The sequence below is a fragment of the Balaenoptera musculus genome, chromosome 4, assembly GCF_009873245.2.
Source record: "Balaenoptera musculus isolate JJ_BM4_2016_0621 chromosome 4, mBalMus1.pri.v3, whole genome shotgun sequence".
NCBI lineage: Eukaryota > Metazoa > Chordata > Mammalia > Artiodactyla > Balaenopteridae > Balaenoptera > Balaenoptera musculus.
Genome location: NC_045788.1, coordinates 142,969,093 through 142,990,016, shown reverse-complemented (window position 1 = coordinate 142,990,016; position 20,924 = coordinate 142,969,093). Strand labels below are relative to the sequence as shown.

At 45.8% G+C, this 20,924-nt stretch overlaps 1 protein-coding gene across 3 annotated transcripts in view; it reads right to left on the bottom strand.

Annotated features, from left to right (window-relative positions):
* Positions 1 to 115: 115 nt before the first annotated feature.
* TRAPPC10 (trafficking protein particle complex 10) overlaps positions 116 to 20,924 on the bottom strand; it is a 92,111-nt gene continuing 71,302 nt past the window's right edge. Inside the window, exons 17-23 of one of the 3 annotated variants that reach the window (XM_036850264.1) lie at positions 20,211 to 20,440; positions 12,502 to 12,602; positions 11,281 to 11,407; positions 10,071 to 10,241; positions 6,395 to 6,572; positions 3,738 to 3,932; positions 116 to 3,442 (exon numbers count right to left, since the gene is read on the bottom strand). In XM_036850264.1, coding sequence (XP_036706159.1) covers positions 3,204 to 3,442; positions 3,738 to 3,932; positions 6,395 to 6,572; positions 10,071 to 10,241; positions 11,281 to 11,407; positions 12,502 to 12,602; positions 20,211 to 20,440 — 1,241 coding nt within the window. In that variant the 3' untranslated portion in view covers positions 116 to 3,203. The remainder of the gene's footprint in view (positions 3,443 to 3,737; positions 3,933 to 6,394; positions 6,573 to 10,070; positions 10,242 to 11,280; positions 11,408 to 12,501; positions 12,603 to 20,210; positions 20,441 to 20,924) is intronic. The other 2 variants (XM_036850266.1, XM_036850265.1) reach the window with 2 other exon arrangements.

The window sequence follows — 20,924 nt, the reverse complement described above, 5'->3', positions numbered from 1 at the left end:
TGCTTAGAGTCAAGAACAAGGATTAGGGAAAGAAAACAAGAAAGTTCTTTAACTTTAGACACTCAATTTTCACACTCCACAGCAAAAGAATGAAGTTCACAGCAGCAAGTTTCTTCTTAAAATGTGTATTTTCAGAATTATAATGCTTACATTTTAAACAGTCTTAATACAATGGCTTTAGTCTAACAATATATTACAGAATAATGTGAAAAATGACTTTCATAGTAAACCATGAAAATGGAGTTAATACCTGCAGTATCAAAGTCACCAACTTGTCACCTTTTCCAGCCACAGAATCCCAGCAAACCATATCAACAATGCTTTTGGGTCTTACAGCCTGACGCACAGGATGAATACATTTAGAGAAAGGGGCATTTTCATGAAAAATCAAATTTTAAAATCACATAGGAGATTTCTTTTAAAGATCACAGTTGACAATAAAACACTTTGATCAGCCTAGTTTGTTCTTTTATAAAAAGTTGTATAAGTTTTCATTTTATGTACACACCTGGAGTGTTTAATTTCATTTTATAACTCTATTTTAAACACTAAAGAAAAATTGACTAGAAGCCTGTGTGTCTTTTCTCCACTAACCCTTTATGGGATACCCAGCCCCATCAACTAAGACGAATATGGGAACCCGACCCACTACAGGCTGGGCTGACAATGGAACTGTAGGTAGAAGTCATTTTCAGATTAAATACAATTTCCACATTACAATCAGAAGAGTTATAATTTTTCCAATCATAGGAGACCCTATGAAATTCACCAAAATTATAACTTATTTTCTTTTTCATTTGCTAGTATTTACATCTTCCACAGATATTTGTAAAATGGCTGCATATTCTGCTTCTTGATGCACATTCAGTATCTGGCTTCACAATTGTTTAACAGCTGCTACACCTTTACCAACAAAACCAGCTTAGCTTGTCTCAAACACATAAGCCTTATTTTAAACAAAACAAAAATCCAATTACAGCCTTTTAGTTGGAAAAAAAAAAAAAAAGACGAAGTTTTAGGTGACATTCTTCATTTGTGTTAAAAACAACAACAACAACAGAGGCACCCATGTAACTTAGATTGCAAAAGATCTTTTGGGTAATTAGGGGGTAAAAAACAAACCTGTGATAAATTTGACTTCATTCAATTTCCAGACATAAGAAACTACCATAAACATTTTGGATTTCCCCTCCATTTTTTTCTCCTCTAAATATGTAAGTAGTTACAGAATTTCATCCTGGGATCAGAACCCAGCACAAAAGTCAACCAAAAATCAGGGAAGCACTGACTCACATTCCCCCTCCAGAAGGTGAGAGAGAACGCTACATTACACACGAAGCAAGGGCGCCTTCCCTGGGCTCCGAGGCTCACCACGTGGATGAGAGGCTTTTCTGACAGAATCAGATATCAAAGATCTCTTCATTCACAAGGCTTGGTGGATCTGTAGGGCAATCATCAGTTTTTACAATAAAACAAACTTATGTTAGAAACCCTAAACTATCATTAGATTGTGAACTTCTAATTTGCCTAGTTTATTAGTTTTAAACTGCACATAAGGAAGGTAAATTTCTGAAAAGTTTAATTAAACATACAAGCATTTATCTTCTTTGTACACTTCTCCAATTTCTACAAATGAAAACCATGTGGGGGGGCGGGGATCACCACCTTTATTTGTTAAGCGAGCTAAAGACCACGCACAGGAAGCAACTGCTCTGCTCTACATTCACTTTGCCCTGTGCCTTCTTGCCCCACACCACCAGCAAGTGGCATGCCAGGACAGTGGCAGCTTCTGCAGAAGGCTCCTTCTTCCCTACCACTCACACGCTTGAGGTTATTCATGAGGCCCCACCCTCTGCTGGACCGGCTACACTCACATTAATCTGGTCAAGTTCAATTCCAACCACACTTTCCCAGTGAATTAAGAGTTCTCTATTTCTTATGTACAAAAATACATCGTTTTGGAGAGCTGGAAAAGGTTTAATACATACAATACTTATTTACAAGCTGTGACTTTCACACCAATAAAAACAAACACACGTTTATTTTGTCCTTGATTTTTGGTGCAACTTAAACATTACATCAGTTAGTTTGTACTTTTAAAAATAATAAATCGACCATATGTACAATTAAATTTACAACCTAGAGCAAATTAATCCATTTGCATGGTATGACTGCAATGTAGTGGAGAGCAGAGAATAACAGTCCAAGACTTTCGTCCTTCCTACAACCAGACTAGAAATACACTGAGAAGACCCCTCTAATCGTCATTTAAATGGAACCTCTTAATTTCTGAGACTTAAGGTGCAAAAGAAAAATATTCATTATACAGTTACAGTTACACGTAAAGACTAAGTTTAAAGGTGAGAGAAAAACAACGTACTAACCCCCACAGACACAATTACAATTAAAATAAATATATATTTAATTCCATGTGCATATAATACCTAATCAACATCGGGGGAGAAGGGAGAAAGGGTTCCAGAAACATTTATTTCCAAATTATTTCAATACTGAGTTCTTTCTCATGCCCTGGTCTAGTCTTAAAGTACCTTTAAAATGGCTCCAGCTGATGAATGCTCCAGGTCCACCCAGTTTGACATCCCAAGGCACAGAAGGGGTTTTGTTCTTTCCCCACCCACCCCCCAGCGCCATCCCCCTGCCCAGAAAGGGTGTTATTCTAGAAAAGCACAACTAGATGATCTGGGGTAAGGAACTGTGTTTTACCCCTTAGGAGACATACAAATCCACCTGGTCCAGAAATCGGGCAGCCGTGTGACCAGAAAGGCACACACGTGTCACTAATAAGCCTGCAAGGCCCGCTGTGAGTCTACCTGGAAGACCCCTGGGCTTCCACAGAGAACCAGCAGGTGGCAGGCTGCTCAGGTGAGAGCACTAGAAGCTCCTTCCTGAGCAGAGGGTGAGGGAAAAAGCGGGGCTCTGGGCAAACACGGGAGGACAGCAGCACAGGGACGGGGAGATGAGAAAACAACAAGGCATCTTACACCCCAGACAGCACACAAATAACGATGCAACTCAGCTGACCAGCTGTACACTGAAATTCTCTGATGCGTCCACGGCCAGGCAGAATCACCAAAAGTCTGGTTAGAGCGAGAAAGTTACAATCGAGGCAGGATCCCTTCAAGCGTGCGCATGCCCGCACGCGCGCACGCCCGGTCTGGGGACTGTGTGAGCCCTGGGCGTGGTCACGTGACGCTGACTTCGAGAACGTGGTCGTCCTGGCTGGGGATGACCAGGACCTGCGTGCCCGCGCTGGCATTGAAGGCCTGGCCGGGGGGCAGCGCCCGGAGCCGGGGCATGGGCAGGCCCTTGTGCTCGCTGCTGGCCACCGAGCGCACGCTGCCCCTGCTCTGGACGCTGCCGCTGTCCAACTGGTCGTCCACGTGCTTGTCCACCGAGAGGCTGTCGTTTTCTATCCAGCTATCTGCAAAGCGCACAGGAAGTGAGACGGAGGCCGCCCCGTGCCGACCTCTCCCCACCCCGGGGAGCCGCCAGCCTCCCGAGTCGCCCTTCAGGGCACAAGGATGTCAACGGCGGCCTCGCCTTTGAAGAGAATGTAGCGCCTGGGTCCTGGGCGGATTGCTCTCCAGACCAGGGCCCAGGACGCGTAACCCTGACTAGTGTTTGGCCCTGGACCCGGGCTGTTAAGCAGCAAGCCTGTCCCCATGCTCATCTGTGGCCGCTCCGCACGGACGGTGCCTTCACCGCAGAGTCCTTACCAGCATCCAGTTGTGACGAGTGCGCAGAGTGATGGGGCAGGTATTTAAACAGCCTGACGTCGGGGAGGGGCAGGTAACCCGCAAAGAGGGGCATCACCTCCATGTGGACTCTGTGAGTGGCCCGAGCAGCCACAGGCATGGAGATGACCCCGGAACTCTTCCCGCACACTGCCCAATTGCTGCTGTTGTCGACAACTGAAACAAGGAGGGAAAGCACCGTTGTTACCCCAGAAAAGGACCTTCAGCGTTCACACCAAAATAAGAGACATCAGCAGTCTCACACTCCACAATGTGAAGTCCAGAACCGGAGCGTATACTCTGTATCTCGACGCCTTGTAACTGCACCTCAAAGTAAAACACATCTGATTTAATAAGCAAGATACAGGTTGGGTGCACAGGGAAAAATCACTTTTTCCTCCTCAAGTTAATAAATGAGCAGTGATTCAATTCTGCATTCAAATCCCCTTCAAAGCGCCGTGTGATGCTTCAAGAGCACGGTCGCTCCGGCTGCAGAATGGGGGCGGGGCAGGGAGCTGGCTCCTCTGGGGGTGGGTCTGACCCCAACTCTGCCACTCAAAGAAGCCTCTGATGGGACGGGAAGAAAAGATGCAGGTAAAGCACTTAGTTCCTCCACGCGCACCTCGGAGAGGCTTACTATATGGCAGGTGCTATTACGAGCGCTAACTTAAACCACGACCGGGATGTAATGCAGCGCGATTCAAACACCTAACCCAGCAGTCATGCAGAAGTTAAGCAGGACAGGTGCTGCTTGTCCTCGAGCAGCGGATGACCCTGCACAGAGGTCAGAGCACCCCTGCCATGGGACACAAAGCACGAGCCCAGGAGCACGTGACGCTCCACGAGCAAAGAAGGGGTGGCAGAGGACCAACTTCCCACAGGTGGGGCCGGGGGGCCTTCGAGGACGGGCAGAAGCCAAAGCAGCGTCGGGGAGGGGCACACGGGGCAGCGGCTCTCGGGGCTGGTCCTCAGGGCACCCGCGAGGGCACATTCCTGCCTTCCTCACAGTGTTGGCACGCCCTCTGGTGGGAAACGCGAGGGCTGGAGCGTGAGCCGGGGCCCCACATGCACTCAGAGTCAAGGCACTGTGTTCTTCGCCACCACAAACTCAAACTTGCAGGAAAAGACCGCCAGTTTTAGTTAAGGATGCCCTCGTGAAGCAGTCAAAATCAATTTAATTTTATTAATTCAACCCTTTCGTACACATCTCTTTTTTTAACTTTAATTTTGAGATGATCAGAGACTCACAAGAACTTGCAGAATTGTAGAGAGAGGTCCGTGCACCCGTCACCCTGCTTCCCGTAACAGGGAAGCGGGCCTGGGCACAGCACAGGCCGCCAGGCCCCTGAGCTCGCTGGGGCCTCACCAGCGAGCTCGTCAGCCTCAGGCATCCGGCAGACGCCTGCTTATAAATGAATGGCACGAGCCTGGCACTTCAAAGAAGTTGCCCATGATACAGTTCGAAACTCTGATCAAAAGTTAGCATTTTGGAAAACCTGCCTTTGCCACTGTGAGCTTGGCAGGGTCCCGGCACTCCAAGGCTCTCGTGATGGGCCCAGCGTGAGCCTGAGACCAGCACGGGTTTGTGGCCCTGAACAAAGAAAGGGGCTGCACAACTCAGGAACCGTGTTTCACAAACGACGGAGGTGTGGGGCTACAAAATGCGCCCGGGTAAAAGATCCTTCCAAAATGCAAGGCAGATGACAGGACTGAATGAAACAGCACGAAACGCTCACTCATGTGATTTCAGATTCCACGTTGTAACCAGCCTGTCAAAAACCACCGCTTGCTGAGTTTTGGTGGAGCATCAGGGAACGTCCACAGGTATCTGAAGGCTGTTAAGAGAGCTCCCTTCACCAAGTACAAATCTGTGCAAGACTGGAGTTTCCTCATCTACCTTAACCAGTACAGGACATCACCAGACTGAATGCAGCAGACAGGAAAATTCAGTACCTGCCATGAGCCAGACATTAAAGAGATTTGAAAGGCTGCAAAACGCCAGTCTTCTCGCTCTATTTACTGTTCTGGAAAATAGTTCTTTTTCAAGAGTATTATCAGGTAATGGCTTCCCTATTATTTTAAAATAAGTAATTAATATTGGCCTCATTAATTACTTTTAGAGCATTAATGGCCTGACGCCCAAACCTGAGAACCGCTACTGAAGAGGCCCATGCCCAGGAGGAGGGGGGCTGCAAAGGGGTGTCTGGCAGAGACTGGGGAGGGAGGAGGGCCGGGCATGTCGGGGTCGGGGTCCGGGTCGGGGTGCGGGGAAAGGGAGTGGAAGGAGGCTGGAGGGAAAGGGCAGGAGCATGACCACAGGGCGCCCGGCCTGCTAAGCGACGGGGTCTGGGCTCTGCTTCGGGGGGACGGGCCTCACTCCCAGGGAGAGAGGACCGCGCAGCTCTAGGCGCCGCTGTGTGCTCAGCCCCGAGCCCCACGGCTGTTCGAGTGCCTGTTAGCAGAACGACTCCACAGTAAGCAGGCTCAGCATCCTGCGGGCCCAGGACCAGGTCATACACGGGAACATTCAGATGTGCTCTTTCAATTCTAGAACGCTCTCTCTTCAGACGAGGAACACCACACCCTGTGGACGGCGGGGATGCGCACAAGAGCCAGTGGAAAGAAGCGTCCAGACCCACCTTCATACATAAGCTTCGTTGAAAAGTACTCGGCGCGTTCTGTCAGCGCCTCGTCCTTGTCCGCCTCCGAGAGGCCCGAGAGCCGCGTGACCGACACCTCCAAGCAGCAGAGGGAGCCCGTCCTACAGAGCTCCGCGCCCGGCGGGGGCGATATCTCCGCCCTCACGCTGTACAAGGTCTGCGCAAGAAAGGAGAGAGAAGGGCCAAGGACACACGTAAGCCACCTGAAGAAATGCTGCTTGGGGCCACCACGGCGCCGCCCGCACACTCGAGAGAGAACGGACCAGAGCAGGAGCCGTGCGCCCGCGCCCCCTGGCCGCTGACCCCCCCCCTGCAGAGACGGTGCCCTCGGGAAGCCCCGCCGCGAGAGCCTTACACTCTCTTCCTAACGAGAATGCATCCAAGCACCTCAGGAGGAGGCAGGACGGCCCGCGACTCTGCGTGGGCCTGTCACCCACAGTCAGGGTCAGATCCTGCTTCACGAGCCTCCGCTACTCATCGATCCACATTGATTTATCTGCCAGGCTACTTTAAAGCAGATTCCAGACCTGTCACTTCACCCATATATATTTCAGGATGCGTTACTAAACAGTACGGACGTTTTCTTAACAAAACACAATGCCATTATCACAACTAGCAAAATTAACGGGAGTTCCTTGGCAAGGGCCATAATGAACCTTCTCCATAATGCTTCTTTCTCCGTGACCTGCCTGGTAGTCACACGTGTTCACACTTGCCCACCACCCGGGACAAAGGCCCCAAGCCCGCACGAGGGATCACAGCCCGGGCCCCCCACACGCGGCTGCCCCCATTCTGAAGGAGAGAACGGCAACACCAAAGGGGCCGATGGAAGAGGCCCTGGCCCGAGAAGCTCACGGCCGGAGCCCGCACGGTCCACAAGGGCTGCGAGGGCAGCCGGATGAGCACGACTGTGCTGAGAGCTGGAGAGGCAGCTCCAAGGGACAGAGCAACGAGGCAGCTGCGCTCCTAGGTGTGTGTCCTCGCACACGGCTTTCTGGCCGCGCTCGGCAAGGAGGGGCGGCTGAGCCTCAGTCAGCAGCAAGGGGCCTGCTGACAGCAGCCGCGGAGGCTGCAGGTACAGCGCCTAGAAGTAAGCTCCCCAGAAATCAACTCGGCAGATTTTCAACAAGGGTGCCAGGACCATCCAACGGGGAAAGAAAGGTCTTTTCAACGAACGGTATAGGGGCACCACATGGAAAGAATGAATCTGGACCGCCACCTGTCACCATACATAAAGTTACCTCAAAGTAGATCGCAGACTGAAATGTAAAAGCTAAAACTATAAAACTCTTAGAAGAAAACATGGGAGGAAATCTTATTGAACTTGGAATAAACAATGATTTCTTAGATCCTACACCAAAAGTACAAGAAATAAGAGACTAAGGTTGGACTTCACCAAAATTAAAAACTTTTGTGCTTCAGAGGACACCATCAAGAAAGTGAAAATACAACCACAGAATGGGAGAAAATATCTGCAAATCATATGTATGATAAGGGACTGAACATACAAAGAAACACTTACAACTCAATAAAAGGACAACCCTACTAAAAAACGGGAAAAGGATATGAATAGACATCTCTCCAAGAAGACACACAAACGGCCAAAAAGCACAGGAAAGATACTGAACATCATGGGCCATCATGAGAGACCAGCTCACGCCCACTGGGATGCCAGTGATCAAGGGGCAGCAAGAACAAGTGTTGGTGTGAATGTGGAAACTGGAACCCTCACAGGTTGCCCGAGAGAATATACAGTGATGTTTCTTTAAAAAACAGTTTAACAGCTTCTCAAAAAGTTAAACATAGAGCTACCATATGACCCAGCAACTCCACCGAGGAATTTACCTAAGAGAATGGAAAACATACATACACATAAAAACCTCCACAAGGATTTTCACAGCATTATTATTCATAACAGTCCCAAGGTGGAAACAACCCAGATGTCCAGCCACAGGTAAACGGAAAACAAAACGTGGCCTATCCACACAATGGAATATTATTCACCCACAACAAAGAATGGAGTCCTGAACATGCTGCGAAATGAATGAGCTTTGGAAACATCCTGTCACGTGAAAGCAGCCAGTCTGGAGAGGATCACACATAACACGACTGCACCTGAACAGGCAAAGCACAGGCACACTTGCCTCTGGATCACGGGTGGCCCAGGGTGAGAAGAGGAAGGAGAGGGGGTGAGTGTGAACGGGGCACAGGCTTCTTCTTGGGAGGATGAAAGTGTGCTAAAACACGATCATGGTGCCGGTAGCACAGCTCTGTCAACACGCTAACTTCACTGACGTGCACACTCCAAACGGGTGAACTTCATGGTATAGAAATTAAATCTCAATGAAGCTTTTTAAAAAACGTGGTATCTGGGGACTTCCCTGGTGGCGCAGTGGTTCAGAATCTGCCTGCCAATGCAGGGGACACGGGTTCGAGCCCTGCCTGGTCTGGGAAGATCCCACACGCCGCAGAGCAACTAAGCTCATGCGCCCAACTACTGAGCCTGCGCTCTAAAGTCCGCGAGCCACAACTACTGAGCCCACATGCCTAGAGCGCGTGCTCAGCAGCAAGAGAAGCCACCGCAATGCGAAGCCCGTGAGCAGCAACGAAGACCCAACGCAGCCAAAAAAGAAAAGTGGTATCTGTACTTCTCATCCTCAGAATACTGGTTTTGAAGAGAGCAATCCACCAGGTATTTTTCTCTGGCCTTTAACTAAGCTTGTTCAGTTCTAAAGGAAAGTTTTTCCTATGCTCAATTTGAAAAGGAAGCAAGAAAGACAGAAAATAGAGGAAACCACTAACTAGTGTTAATCATCATCTGCAGTAAGGAAACCAGATTGAATTTATGCAGACTCTTTACCATATGAATAATTTAATGTTCTGCTGCTATTAACACATCAAAAAGGCATCTGTTTACCCAACAAAAAGAGGAACTATGCTAGTGATTATGTTTAACTCTAAAGCTAATAAGGAGAGCTCAAGGAAACAGGAGGGTCGAAACAAATGGTCTTTTGGTTGGAAGGAGGTGTTGAAAAAATTGCTAATGTCAAGAGCTATACAAACACCTTCTCAAATAAAGTGTTTGACAATCTCAGTCGTAAAGAGAAGAAAAGGGAACACCACAAAGTTGTGTATCCATATTTTGATTTACCTAACACCAAACCCAATCATCTCACTAAAGAAACAAAACACAACTATTGCCTTTACTCACCTAGGTCTAGGCTGCTTTTAGCTCCACACCCAATGTGCAGGTTAAAGAAAATCTGCTTTAAGTAAGTTTCCATAATACCTTCAGTTTTTCTTCTAAAAAACTAGAGACGTAGCAGCTAATGCTCAAGATAAAAGGACTCTAAGAAACGGGTGCAGGACACGACTGAGTCAGCGTGAGGCAGAGAGGCGGGGGTCCTGCCTCTGGAGATGATCGCGCTCAGCGCGAGCCGCGCAGGAGGGCACGAGTGTCGGACACGCCACCTGACCGGACCGCGGGCTCTAACTAGCCAGGCAGGGCCTCCACGCCCCAAGTGCTGGCTCTTTTCTGCAACTGGTTGCTTCATTATATTGAAAGCTTTTGTCTGATTTACAGAAGGTAAAGAATACGATGCCTTCTTCCATCTTGCCACCACACAACCCCACCAGAAAATAAGGCAATACATACCAAAAAATTGTCCACTTGAAATTCATAGGTATAGGGCTTTAAGGAGACAGACAGCCGCTCCTCAGAAGCTGGGGAGAATCCAACGGAGAACCGGCAGTGCAGGGAGGGGGGAGGCTCCTGCGTCCACTTCAGCTCCCAGACAAAGAACACCGCCTGCTTGCTGTGGATGCGCTGCAAGAGAGTCGGCCGTCACTGCGCGCGCACGCAACACAGGCGCTCAGTCCCAGGGGGCGCCTCCTGCCGGGGGGGCGGGAGGGTCGGGGAGGCGGTCCCCCAGGGCCCGCTTCCCCACAGGCCACCTGCACTGCCGCGCCCGCCTCCCCAGCACTGCCCTCAGCTGCCCCGAGCTGGTCAAAAGGGTTTCAGCCTTTGTGATTCCATAAGCTCTACAGCACAGGGGATTATTCTAAAAAGCATAAAGAACAGTTACTAGTATTCAGCATCCCATACATTCCCGAAGTGAGAAATGTCATCAAACAGTTAAAGGGACATCCTTACACCCACGCCAACTACTGTGTATTTGCCACTAAGTTAAGTGAGGAAGGGAACTGGCACCACCTCAGGCAACAAGTCCGTACCTGTAAGCACAGTGACAGACCCGGGAAGCATTCGAAATGGGTCAAATGTTGGGGAAAATCCTTTGAAAATGCTAAAGATCAGATGTCCATTAAGAAAATCTTTGATCTTCTAAATACTCAGCACTGTCTGTCTAAAAACACACGCAACCAATGAACAGAAAAAACAGGGCCAGGATTCAGCCAGGCAGTGTGAACATGAACGTGACTCCTTTACAGAGCGACCCCGACACCTGAGAGCCCGTCGCTGGGCAAGGCAGGCACGTACGCAGCAGCCACTGTTGCTGGGGGTGACGGCGTCCACGCACTCAGCGTGAGACTGATCAGGACAAGCTTGGAATAAATCTGTGTGTGGAGTCTGACAAATGTAAGATTTAACTTTTCTAAAAATACAAATATCAACCTATTTCCTACCCCATGTGCTGTGCCACCCGGCCCACAGCGGACCGCAAACATGCACGTGGCAGCCACGCAGCTGCACGGCAGGGCGTGCTCCCCACTGACCACCAGCAAGGTCGTTCCCTACACGGAAAGGCTCAGCTGAAGCACACGGTCACTTCCATCAACATCACTACACTCTCGTTCTCCGCTGTGTTCTGCTGAGAGGTTCGTGCTGGGTTCTAGGAAACGGTCACCTGTTCGGATTCCGTGTTCAGTGGTATTAGTCGCAGGTCGGTACTATCACCAGTATCCACAAGATGACTATCTGACAGCTGAAAGTCAAGTTCTGACAAATTCTGGACACACACTTGAACATATTTCCTAAAGGAGAAAAATAATAAGATTTTGCCATTTAAGAACTTTATTAAATATATTTTGGCTGTATTAAGAAGATGCTCTGTAAGGAATCAAAAAAGTGACACAGGAAAATAAGAACCAGTTGTTAACATGTATTTCTACTTTTAATTTCACATGTAAAAGTGTCAGAAAAAGACAAATCTTTCTAAGCAAGCTATCTCTTAGGAAAAATGGGTCAAAGAATACTCTATTTTGGATACATTATTACACGACTGTAACTGATTTTCCTAAACATACAATAGCTTGCAATGAGTCATGGAAGAAAGAGTAACAATTACTCTTCATCTATAGAAGTAACATACTCACTGAGAAACAAGGTCAGTAAAGAATTCACTTGAATTTCTGTTACACGTAAAGAGGGGTTTTGAAAAGCCAGGCTCAAATACAGCAACCCAGATTCTCCGTAGAGCTGCTGTGTTTTTAACCACCACACACTGAGTCTCCTGATGTGGGGACAGGTGAAGCACAGGATGACACCTGTAGACTTCCTGGTCCAAAAACTGAATCTGAGCCTAGTCAAGCCTCTAAAGCAGCAGATCTCAACTGGGGCAATGTCTGGAGACATCTGTGGCTCACACTAAGGGTGCGGAGGGCGAGGAGTGCCCCTGGCAGAAAGCGGGGGGCCAGGGGTGCTGCCAAACAGTCACAACACAGGGATCTGACCGAGCGTCGGGAGTGCTGAGACTGCAAGGCCCTCTAGAGGTGACAGACAGCAGCTGACAGGGAGCTACTTACACAAACCCACGAAAACGTGACCAGGGGAATCCAGAATGGCAACTGACCCAAGTCTAGCAAAGGGCCAATGGCTTGAAAACAGGGGGAGGAGGGATAAGAAGGGATCTCAGAAACAGAGGGGACCGTGTTTGAATCCCACATCCTACAAACCAAATCTGAGTATGGGCTGGGCGCTATGGGACCCAGGGAAATACTGCGAATTTTAACAGGTGGACAGTGGCATCATGGCTATGAGAAAACATGCTCAGTGTCACCAAAGCCAAGCTCTGAACAGTAGGGCCTGCAGGTAGCGGAGCCTGGGAAAGGGGCCTGGGGTCCTTTACCGTGTCCCGGATGACAACAGGGAGTGCGTGGTCCCAAAGGGCATGCTGAACGTCAGCGCGATGACAGTGGAGTAGATGGACCACGGGCAATCGATGGACACCTGAGGAGAGACGGGGGGGGGGGGGGACAGGTGTTCAGACACCTCATCACCTGGGACAGGCACCGCCACCACCATCCATCCAGATCTGTGGTGGCTGCCAATTTCCTAGACGTTTGATGTCTTTACCATTTCTTATCCAGAGAGATAAACCCCGTTAAACATACACACAAACAAACGAGAGAAAAATGAGCCATCAGCACGGTATCAATGGCTCCGAGCAGACGCCGCAGCCTGCAGCGCAGACCCTACCCCGCTATTCTCACGGGCGTGTGGCCACAACGCCAAATGCGTTTTTAATGTGCAGGAGGTTATGACAAAGTGCTTTTAGTCACTCATGTGCAGATGATACTATTCAATCATTAACTATTACAAATCAAGTGAATTACCCAAACTCTCAATCCACAAGACACTGAATACATAACTGAAAACCAATCTGGGGCTGTCATGTGGACCAAACTATTAACTTCCTTAAGGGCAGAAACCAGTTCCCAAACTTGTATTTTATTTCCCCCCACGGAACAAAGGAATACACTGAGTACAGAACATGCGCTTATTGCTGTAAGTATCATCTCTGCCTCCTGAACTCTGTATCAGATAAGGAGGGAAGAAATTCCAAGGACTGAAAATTAAGACATTATTTTTGAGATCCTGCCTTGTCTGGTATTCTATGCCGTAATCCCTTTGAAATGACTGCATTTATTAGCCTTTTATCCTACTGCTTTTGCGCATTCACTTCTTTTTTTTAAATTATTCAATTTATTTAAACTAAAACACAAAAACAAAAGAACAAAAAAACAACTCATCCATTTCTCTCAACGCCTACTCCACGCCTCGGGCAGCCACCAATACGTCCTCCTTATCTATGAGCTTGGTCTTTATTTTTACTTTTTAGATTCCACATATAAGTTAGATCACATGGTATTTGTCTTTGTCTTATTTCACTTAGCATAATGCCCTCTAGATCCATCCACGTTGTTGCAAATGACAAGACTTATTCTTCTTTATGGCTGAATAATATTCCTCTGTCTCTGTGTGTGTGTGTGTGTGTGTGTGTGTGTGTGTACACTCATCTTTATTCATTCATCCATGGTGGATGCTTAGGTTGCTTCCATATCTTGGCTATTATAAATAATGCTGCAGTGAACACGGGGGTGCAGATATCTGTTTGAGTTAGTGTTTTTGTTTTCTTCAGAAAAATACCCAGAAGTGGAATTGCTAAATTGTATGATAGATCTATTTTTAATTTTTTGAGGAACCTCCATACTGTTTTCTACAGTGGCTGCACCACTTTACATCCCCACCAATAATACATGAGGGCTCCCTTTCTGCCGACACTTATTATTTGTTGTCTTTTTGATAATAGCCATTCTGACAGGTGTGAGATGATTATCTATTGTGGTTTTGATTGCATTTCCCTGACGATTAAGTGATGTTGAGCATCTTTTCATGTACCTGTTGGCCTTCTGTATATCTTCTTTGGAAAAATGTCTGTTCAGATCTTCTGCCCATTTTTAAGTTGGATTGCTTGGTTTTTTTGCTACTGAGTTGCTGCTATTGAGTTGAGTTCTTTATACATTTTGTTTATTAGCCACTTATCAGCCATACAATTTGGAAATATTTCTTCCATTCAGTAGGTTGCCTTTTCATTTTGTTGATAGTTTCTTTGCTGTGTAGAAGCTTTTTAGTTTGACGGAGTCCCATCTGTTTATTCTTGCTTTTATTGCTTTTGCTTTTGGTGTCAGATTGAAAAAATCAACATCAAGGCCCACGTCAAGAACTTAATACCTGTGTTTTCTTCTAGGATTTTTATGGTTTCAGGTCTTACTTTCAAGTCTTTAATCCATTTTTAGTTCATTTATGTGTACAGTGTAAAGTCCAGTTTCATTCCTTTGTATGTGACTCTCCAGTCTTCCCAACACCTTTTACTGAATGTCCTTTCCTCATTACACATTCTTGGATCCTTCATAAATTAATTGACCATACATGTGTAGATTTATTTCTGGGCTCTCTATTCTGTTCCATCGATCTATGTGTCCGTTTTCATGCCAGTACCATACTGTTTTAATTACTATAGGTTTGTAATATATTAATAGTTTGAAATCAGGGAGCATAATAACCTCCAGTTTTGTACTTCTTTGTCAAGATTGCTTTGGGGACTTCCCTGGTGGTGCAGTGGTTAAGAATCCGCCTGCCAATGCAGGGGACACAGGTTCAACCCGTGGTCTGGGAACATCCCACATACTGTGGAGCAACTAAGCCTGTGTGCCACAACTACTGAGCCTGTGCTCTAGAGCCCACACGCGACAACTACTGAAGCCTGCATGCCCTAGAGCCTGCACACCACAACTACTGAAGCCCATGCACTCTAGGGCCTGTGTGCCACAACTACTGAGCCCATGCTCCACAACAAGAGAAGCCACCGCAATGAGAAGCCCGTTCACTGCAACAAAGAGTAGCCCCCGCTCAACGCAACTAGAGAAAGCCTGCGGGCAGCAACGAAGACCCAACGCAGTCAAAAAAAAAAAAAAAAAAAAAAGACTGCTCTGGCTATTTGGGGTCTTCTGTGGTTCCACACAAACTTTAGGATTGTTTCTTCTATTTCTGTGAAAAATCCCATTGGACTTCTGATAGGGACTGCACTGAATCTGCAGACTGCCTTGGGTAGTATGGACATTTTACAATATTAATTCTTCCAACCCATGAGCATAGACTATCTTTCCATTTATTTATGTCTTCTTCTATTTCCTTCATTAATGTCTTCTGGGTTTCAATAAACAAGTCTTTTACCTTCAGGGTTAAATTTACTCCTAGGTATTTTATTTTTTGATGCAATTGAAAATGGGATTGTTTTCTTAATTTCTCTTTCTGACAGTTCATTATTAGTGTAAAGAAATGCAACAGATTTTTGTGTATTGGTTTTGTATCCTGTAACTACTGAATTTCCTTACTAGTCCTAACAGTTTTTTGTGTTGGAGTCTTTAGATTTTTCTCTATATAATATCATATCATCTTCAAATAGTGACAGTTTTACTTCTTCCTTTCCAATTTGGATGACTTTTATTTATTTTTATTGCCTAACTGCCCTAAGACTTCCAATACTATGTTAAATAAAAGTGGTGGGCATCCTTGTCTTATTCCTGATCTCAGAAGAAAAGCTTTCAGCTTTTCACCGCTGATTACGATGTTGGCTGTGGGCTTGCCATATATGGCCTTTATTATGTTGAGGTATGTTCCCTCTATTCTGGCTTTGTTGAGAATTTTTATCATAAATGGATGTTGAATTTTCTCAAATGCTTTGTCTGCATCTATTGACAAGATCACATGATTTCTAATCCTTCATTCTGTTAATGTAGTGTATCACATTAATTTGTGGATATTGAACCATCCTTGCAATCCTGGAGTAAATCCCACCTGATGATCGTGTATAATCCTTTTCATGTTTTGTTGAATTTGGTTTGCTAATATTTTGTTGAGGATTTTTGTACCTATGTTTATCAGAGATACTGGCCTGTAATTTTCTTTTCTTGTGGCATCCTTGTCCGGTTTTGGTATCTGGGTAATGCAGGCCTGTAAAACAAGTTTGGGAGAGTTCCTTCCTCTTCTATTTTTTGGAAGAGGTTGAGAAGGACTGGTATTAATTCTCTGAATGTTTGGTAGAATCACCAGTGAAGCCATCTGGTCCTGGACTTTTGTTAGTTGGGAGGTTTTTGAAAACTGATTCAATGTCCTTACTAGTAATCAGTCTGTTTAGATTTTCTATTTCATCATGACTCAGTCTTGGTAGGTTGTATGTTTCTAGGAATTTATCCATTTCTTCTAGGTCATCCAATTTATTGGCATGTAATTGTTCATAGTACTAGTCTCTTATGACACTTTGTATTTCTGTGGTGTCAGTTGTAACATCTCTTTTATTTCTAATTTGAGTCCTCTCTCTTTTTTTCTGGTGAGTCTAGCTAAGGTTTGTCAATTTTATCTTTTCAAAGAACCAGCTCTTAGTTTCACTGATCTTTCTATTATCTTTTTTTTTAAATTTTTTTTATTTTTGGCTGTGTTGGGTCTTCGTCTCTACACGAGGGCCTTCTCCAGTTGCGGCAAGCGGGGGCCACTCCTCATCGCGGTGCGCGGGCCTCTCACTATCGCGGCCTCTCCTGCTGCGGGGCACAGGCTCCAGATGCGCAGGCTCAGTAGTTGTGGATCACAGGCCCAGCCGCCCCGCGGCATGTGGGATCCTCCCAGACCAGGGCCCGAACCCGTGTCCCCTGCATTGGCAGGCAGACTCTCAACCACTGCGCCACCAGGGAAGCCCAATCTTTTCTATTATCTTTTCAGTCTCTATTTCATTTGTTTCTCCTCTGATCATGTTATTTCCTTCCTTCCACTAACTTTGAGCTTTGTTCTTTTTCTAGTTCCTTGAGGTGTAAAATTAGGTTGTTTGTTTGAGACATTTCTTGTTTCTTGAGGAAGGCATTTATTGCTATGAACTTCCGTCTTAGAACTGCTTTCACTGCATCCCATAAATTTTGATATGTTACATTTCCACGTTCATTTGTTTCCAGGTAGTTTTTTATTTCTCTTTTGGTTTCTTTTTTGACCCATTGGTTCTTCAACAGCATGTTGTTTAATCTCCACATATTTGTGCAGTTTGCAGTTTTCTTCATGTAATTAATTTCTAGTTTCATACCTTTGTGGTTGGAAAAGATGCTTGATATGATTTCAATCCTCTTAAGTTTATTAAGACTTGTTTTGCAGCCTAACATATGATCTATCTTGAAAAATATTCCATGTGTACTTGAGAAGAATCTGTATTCTGTTGTTTTTGGACAGTATATTCTGTAAATATCTGTTAAATCCATCTAGTTTAACATATTTAAGGCCGATGTGTCCTTATTCATTTTCTGTCTGGAGGTTCTATCCATTTATGTAAGTGGAGTATTAAAACCCATACTATTATTACACTGCTATTCTCCCTTTAGATATGTTAATATTTGCTTTGTATTTTAGGTGCTCCATATGTTGGGTGTATAAATACTTATGAACATTACATTTTGTTATTGGATTGACCCCTTTATCATTACATAACACCCATCTTTGTCTCTTACCACAGTCTCTGATTTAAAGTCTATTTTGTCTGATATAAGTGTAGCTACTCCAGCTTTTTTTCGTTTCCATTTGCATGGAATATCTTTTTCCATTCCTTTACTTTCGGTTTGTGTGTCCTTACATCTAAAGTGAGTCTCTTGTAGGCAGTTTATAGATGGGTCTTGATTTTTTTATCCATTCAGTCACTTTGTCTTTTGAGTGGAGAATTTAGCCATTTAAATGTAAAGTAATTATTGATAGGTGTGCGCTTATTGTCATTTTCTTAATTGTTTTCTGGCTGTTTTTAAAGTTCCTCTCTGTTCCTATCTCCTTCTCTTGCTCTCTTCCTTGTGGTTTGATGACTTTCTTTAGTGGTATGTTTATATTCCTTTATCTTTTGTGTATTTACTATAGGTTTTGCTTTGTGGTTACCATGAGGCTTATATGTAGTAACTTACATCTATAACAGCCTATTTTAAGTTGATAACAACTTAAGTTTGATCCCATTCTAAAACTCAGCATTGTAACTCCCCCCTCCAACATTTTGTTTTTGAGATGTCACATTTTACATCTTTTTTATCTTGTGTATCCCTAACTAACTACTGTAATCATAGCTATTTTTACTGCTTTTTTTCACCTTCATACCAGCTTTATAAGTGATTAATCCACTACATTTATCAAACAGTTACCTTTCCAATGAGATTTATTCTTTCATGTATTTCTGTTACTAATTAGCACAGTTTCTTTTCATCTTAAAGAAGTCTCTAACATTTCTTATAGGGCTGGCTTAGTGGTGATAAACTTTAGTTTTTACTTGTCTGGAAAACTCTTTATCTTTCCTTCAATTCTGAAGGATAACTTTGCCACACAGAGTATTCTTGGTTGGAAGTTGTTTGTCCCCCACCCCCTCCCCCAGCAAGCTTAATATATTGTGCCACTTCCCTTCTGGCCTGCAAAGTTTCTGCTGAAAATCTGCTGATAGTTTTATGGGGTTCTCTTGCACGTAACAGATTCTTTCCTTGTCTTTAACTTTTGACATTTTACCTATAATGTGTCTTTGTGTGAGTCTCTTTGGGTTCATCTTGTTTGAAACTCTCTCAGTTTCCTGGATCTGAATGTCTCTCTCCTTCCCCAGGGTAGGGAAGTTTTTAGCCATTTATTTCCTCAAATAAAATTTCTGCCCCTTTCGCTCTCTCTCTTCTCCTTCTGGGACCCCTATGATGTGAATGTTTGTCTGTTTGATGTTGTCCCGTAAACCATCTTCCATTTTTTCCAATCTTTTCTCTCCTCTGATTGGACAAATCCCCCTGCCTTGTCTTCGAGTTGACTGGTCCTTCCTTTGCTTCATCTAGTCTGCTGTTGAACCCCTCTCGCATATCTTTCAGTTCGGTTATTGTGCTCTTCAGCTCTGAGACTTCTATTTGGGTACTTTCTTATAAGTTTCTATCTCTTTGTTGAAGTTCTCACGGTCTTCCTCCATTTCCCCTCCAGTCCGATGAGCGTCTTTATGAACATTACTCTGAACTCTTCACCAGGGAAATTACATATCTCTGTTTCATTAAGGTTATTTCCTGAGGTTTCATCTTGTGCTTTCATTTGGGAACATGCTCCTCTGTTTCTTCATTTTGCTTGTCTGTGTCACTTTCTGTACAGTAGAGGAAACGACCACCTCTTCCAGTCTTCAAGGAGTGGCCTCGTGTAGGAGATAAACCTTGTTGTTCAACTTTGCCCCAGCTCTTGGTTGTCTCTCAAACCTTTGTGCTCGTCTAAGCAGCCTGTTATATTTCTAGTGGTTCCCAGGAGTTGAGGGTGTGCCAAGACCTGTCAGTGTCCCAGAGGGGAGGGTCTCAGCAACTACCTTCAGGCTGTTTGGAAGCCAGACCCTCAGGGAGCAGCTTTTAACAGTATGCAAAAAATACAGTCCCATGGGACCACAAGCACACACTTCTACACTTGGGTTGTTCAAAAGCCCTCAGAACTGATATCTGTATTATAAGACATGGACAAACTCAGAAAAAGCATGATGCTAGTGACTGGTTCTGTGAGCTGACGGACTGTGGATTTAGGATCAAAGTCATGGATCTCTCAAATAACTGTCAATACATACCAGCACCAAAGCATAAAATCTTAGCACTTCTTCCTTGCTAAGTATGATGTGGTGTTTCAGGGAACAGAAAGTAAAGCACACCAAGACACAGAACCCCCTCTAGCCTAATCACCAGGACAAATGGACCACAGAGGCAAAGTCACTGCCCTCTAAGCAAAAACTGTATCTCTTACAATAAACCATCCTTCCTCGAGTTGGGACAGAAAAGTTAAGAGCCGGTCTGTCTTTGTCTTTGCAAGATGCACCCCTTATCTAAGAAGGGGTGATTCACAGCCATAAATGTTAAACCCAACCCGAGCTTGTGGTACAGGGACTGGAAACCTGCCACCCCAACAGAAGTCATCTTGTGTGTACTGTCTTTCAAAGCAAGCAGGACACGCAGAGGCTGGCCCCAGGGCTGCACCGTCCCGGCCCCTCCTTACTTTGTGGTCCATGGTAGCCATGCAGTGGCCAGCTTTGTGTGTGTCCTTATGCTTCCCATGGGGCTCTGTCATCCCCAGCATGGTGCTCTCCCCTCCAGTTGCTGGAGCTGAAGGTAAAGAGAGAACTTCCAGTTCAAATTCAATCACGTGGTATGCAGGCGCAGCCGGCAGGCTGATGCTCGTGACCTTGTCGGATGACTGAACCCGGAGCGGAGCGTCAGAAGCCTTTTCTAGGGGAGACAGAAGAGGTCACCTGTAACACAGCCCCCCTGTTTCCGTGCTCCTTCTCCTGTCGTAGGTGAGGGCTCAGGAGTGAAGCTCCAGCCCAGCTCCTGCTGCCCGTACACACACGCAGGAGTGTAACCGGGAAGGATGACAGAGGGGGGAGGCAGGAGAATCAGGGGCAGAACCGCGTGAAAGCTGTCCAGCTGAGCTCGGCTCAGAGAACCGCCACCGTGCTCAGTCTGAAGACAGGAAAGAGACGCTCTTCACACAGCCCACCCAAGACTGCGCGTGTCCCCACAGGACATGCTCCCACTCAGAAAGAGGGCTGCATCCTTCCCTCTCCGTACCTCGTGGCTGGGGACTGTGGGAGACGGGACTTTTTTAGGGCTTCCAACCAGTGTCTTAAAAGGCTGGTTTGCTTTTTCTTTCTGCTGAGGAAAGCTGAGGAGGGTGGAAGGAGGCTGGAGGCCAGCAGGGCACCACCACGGA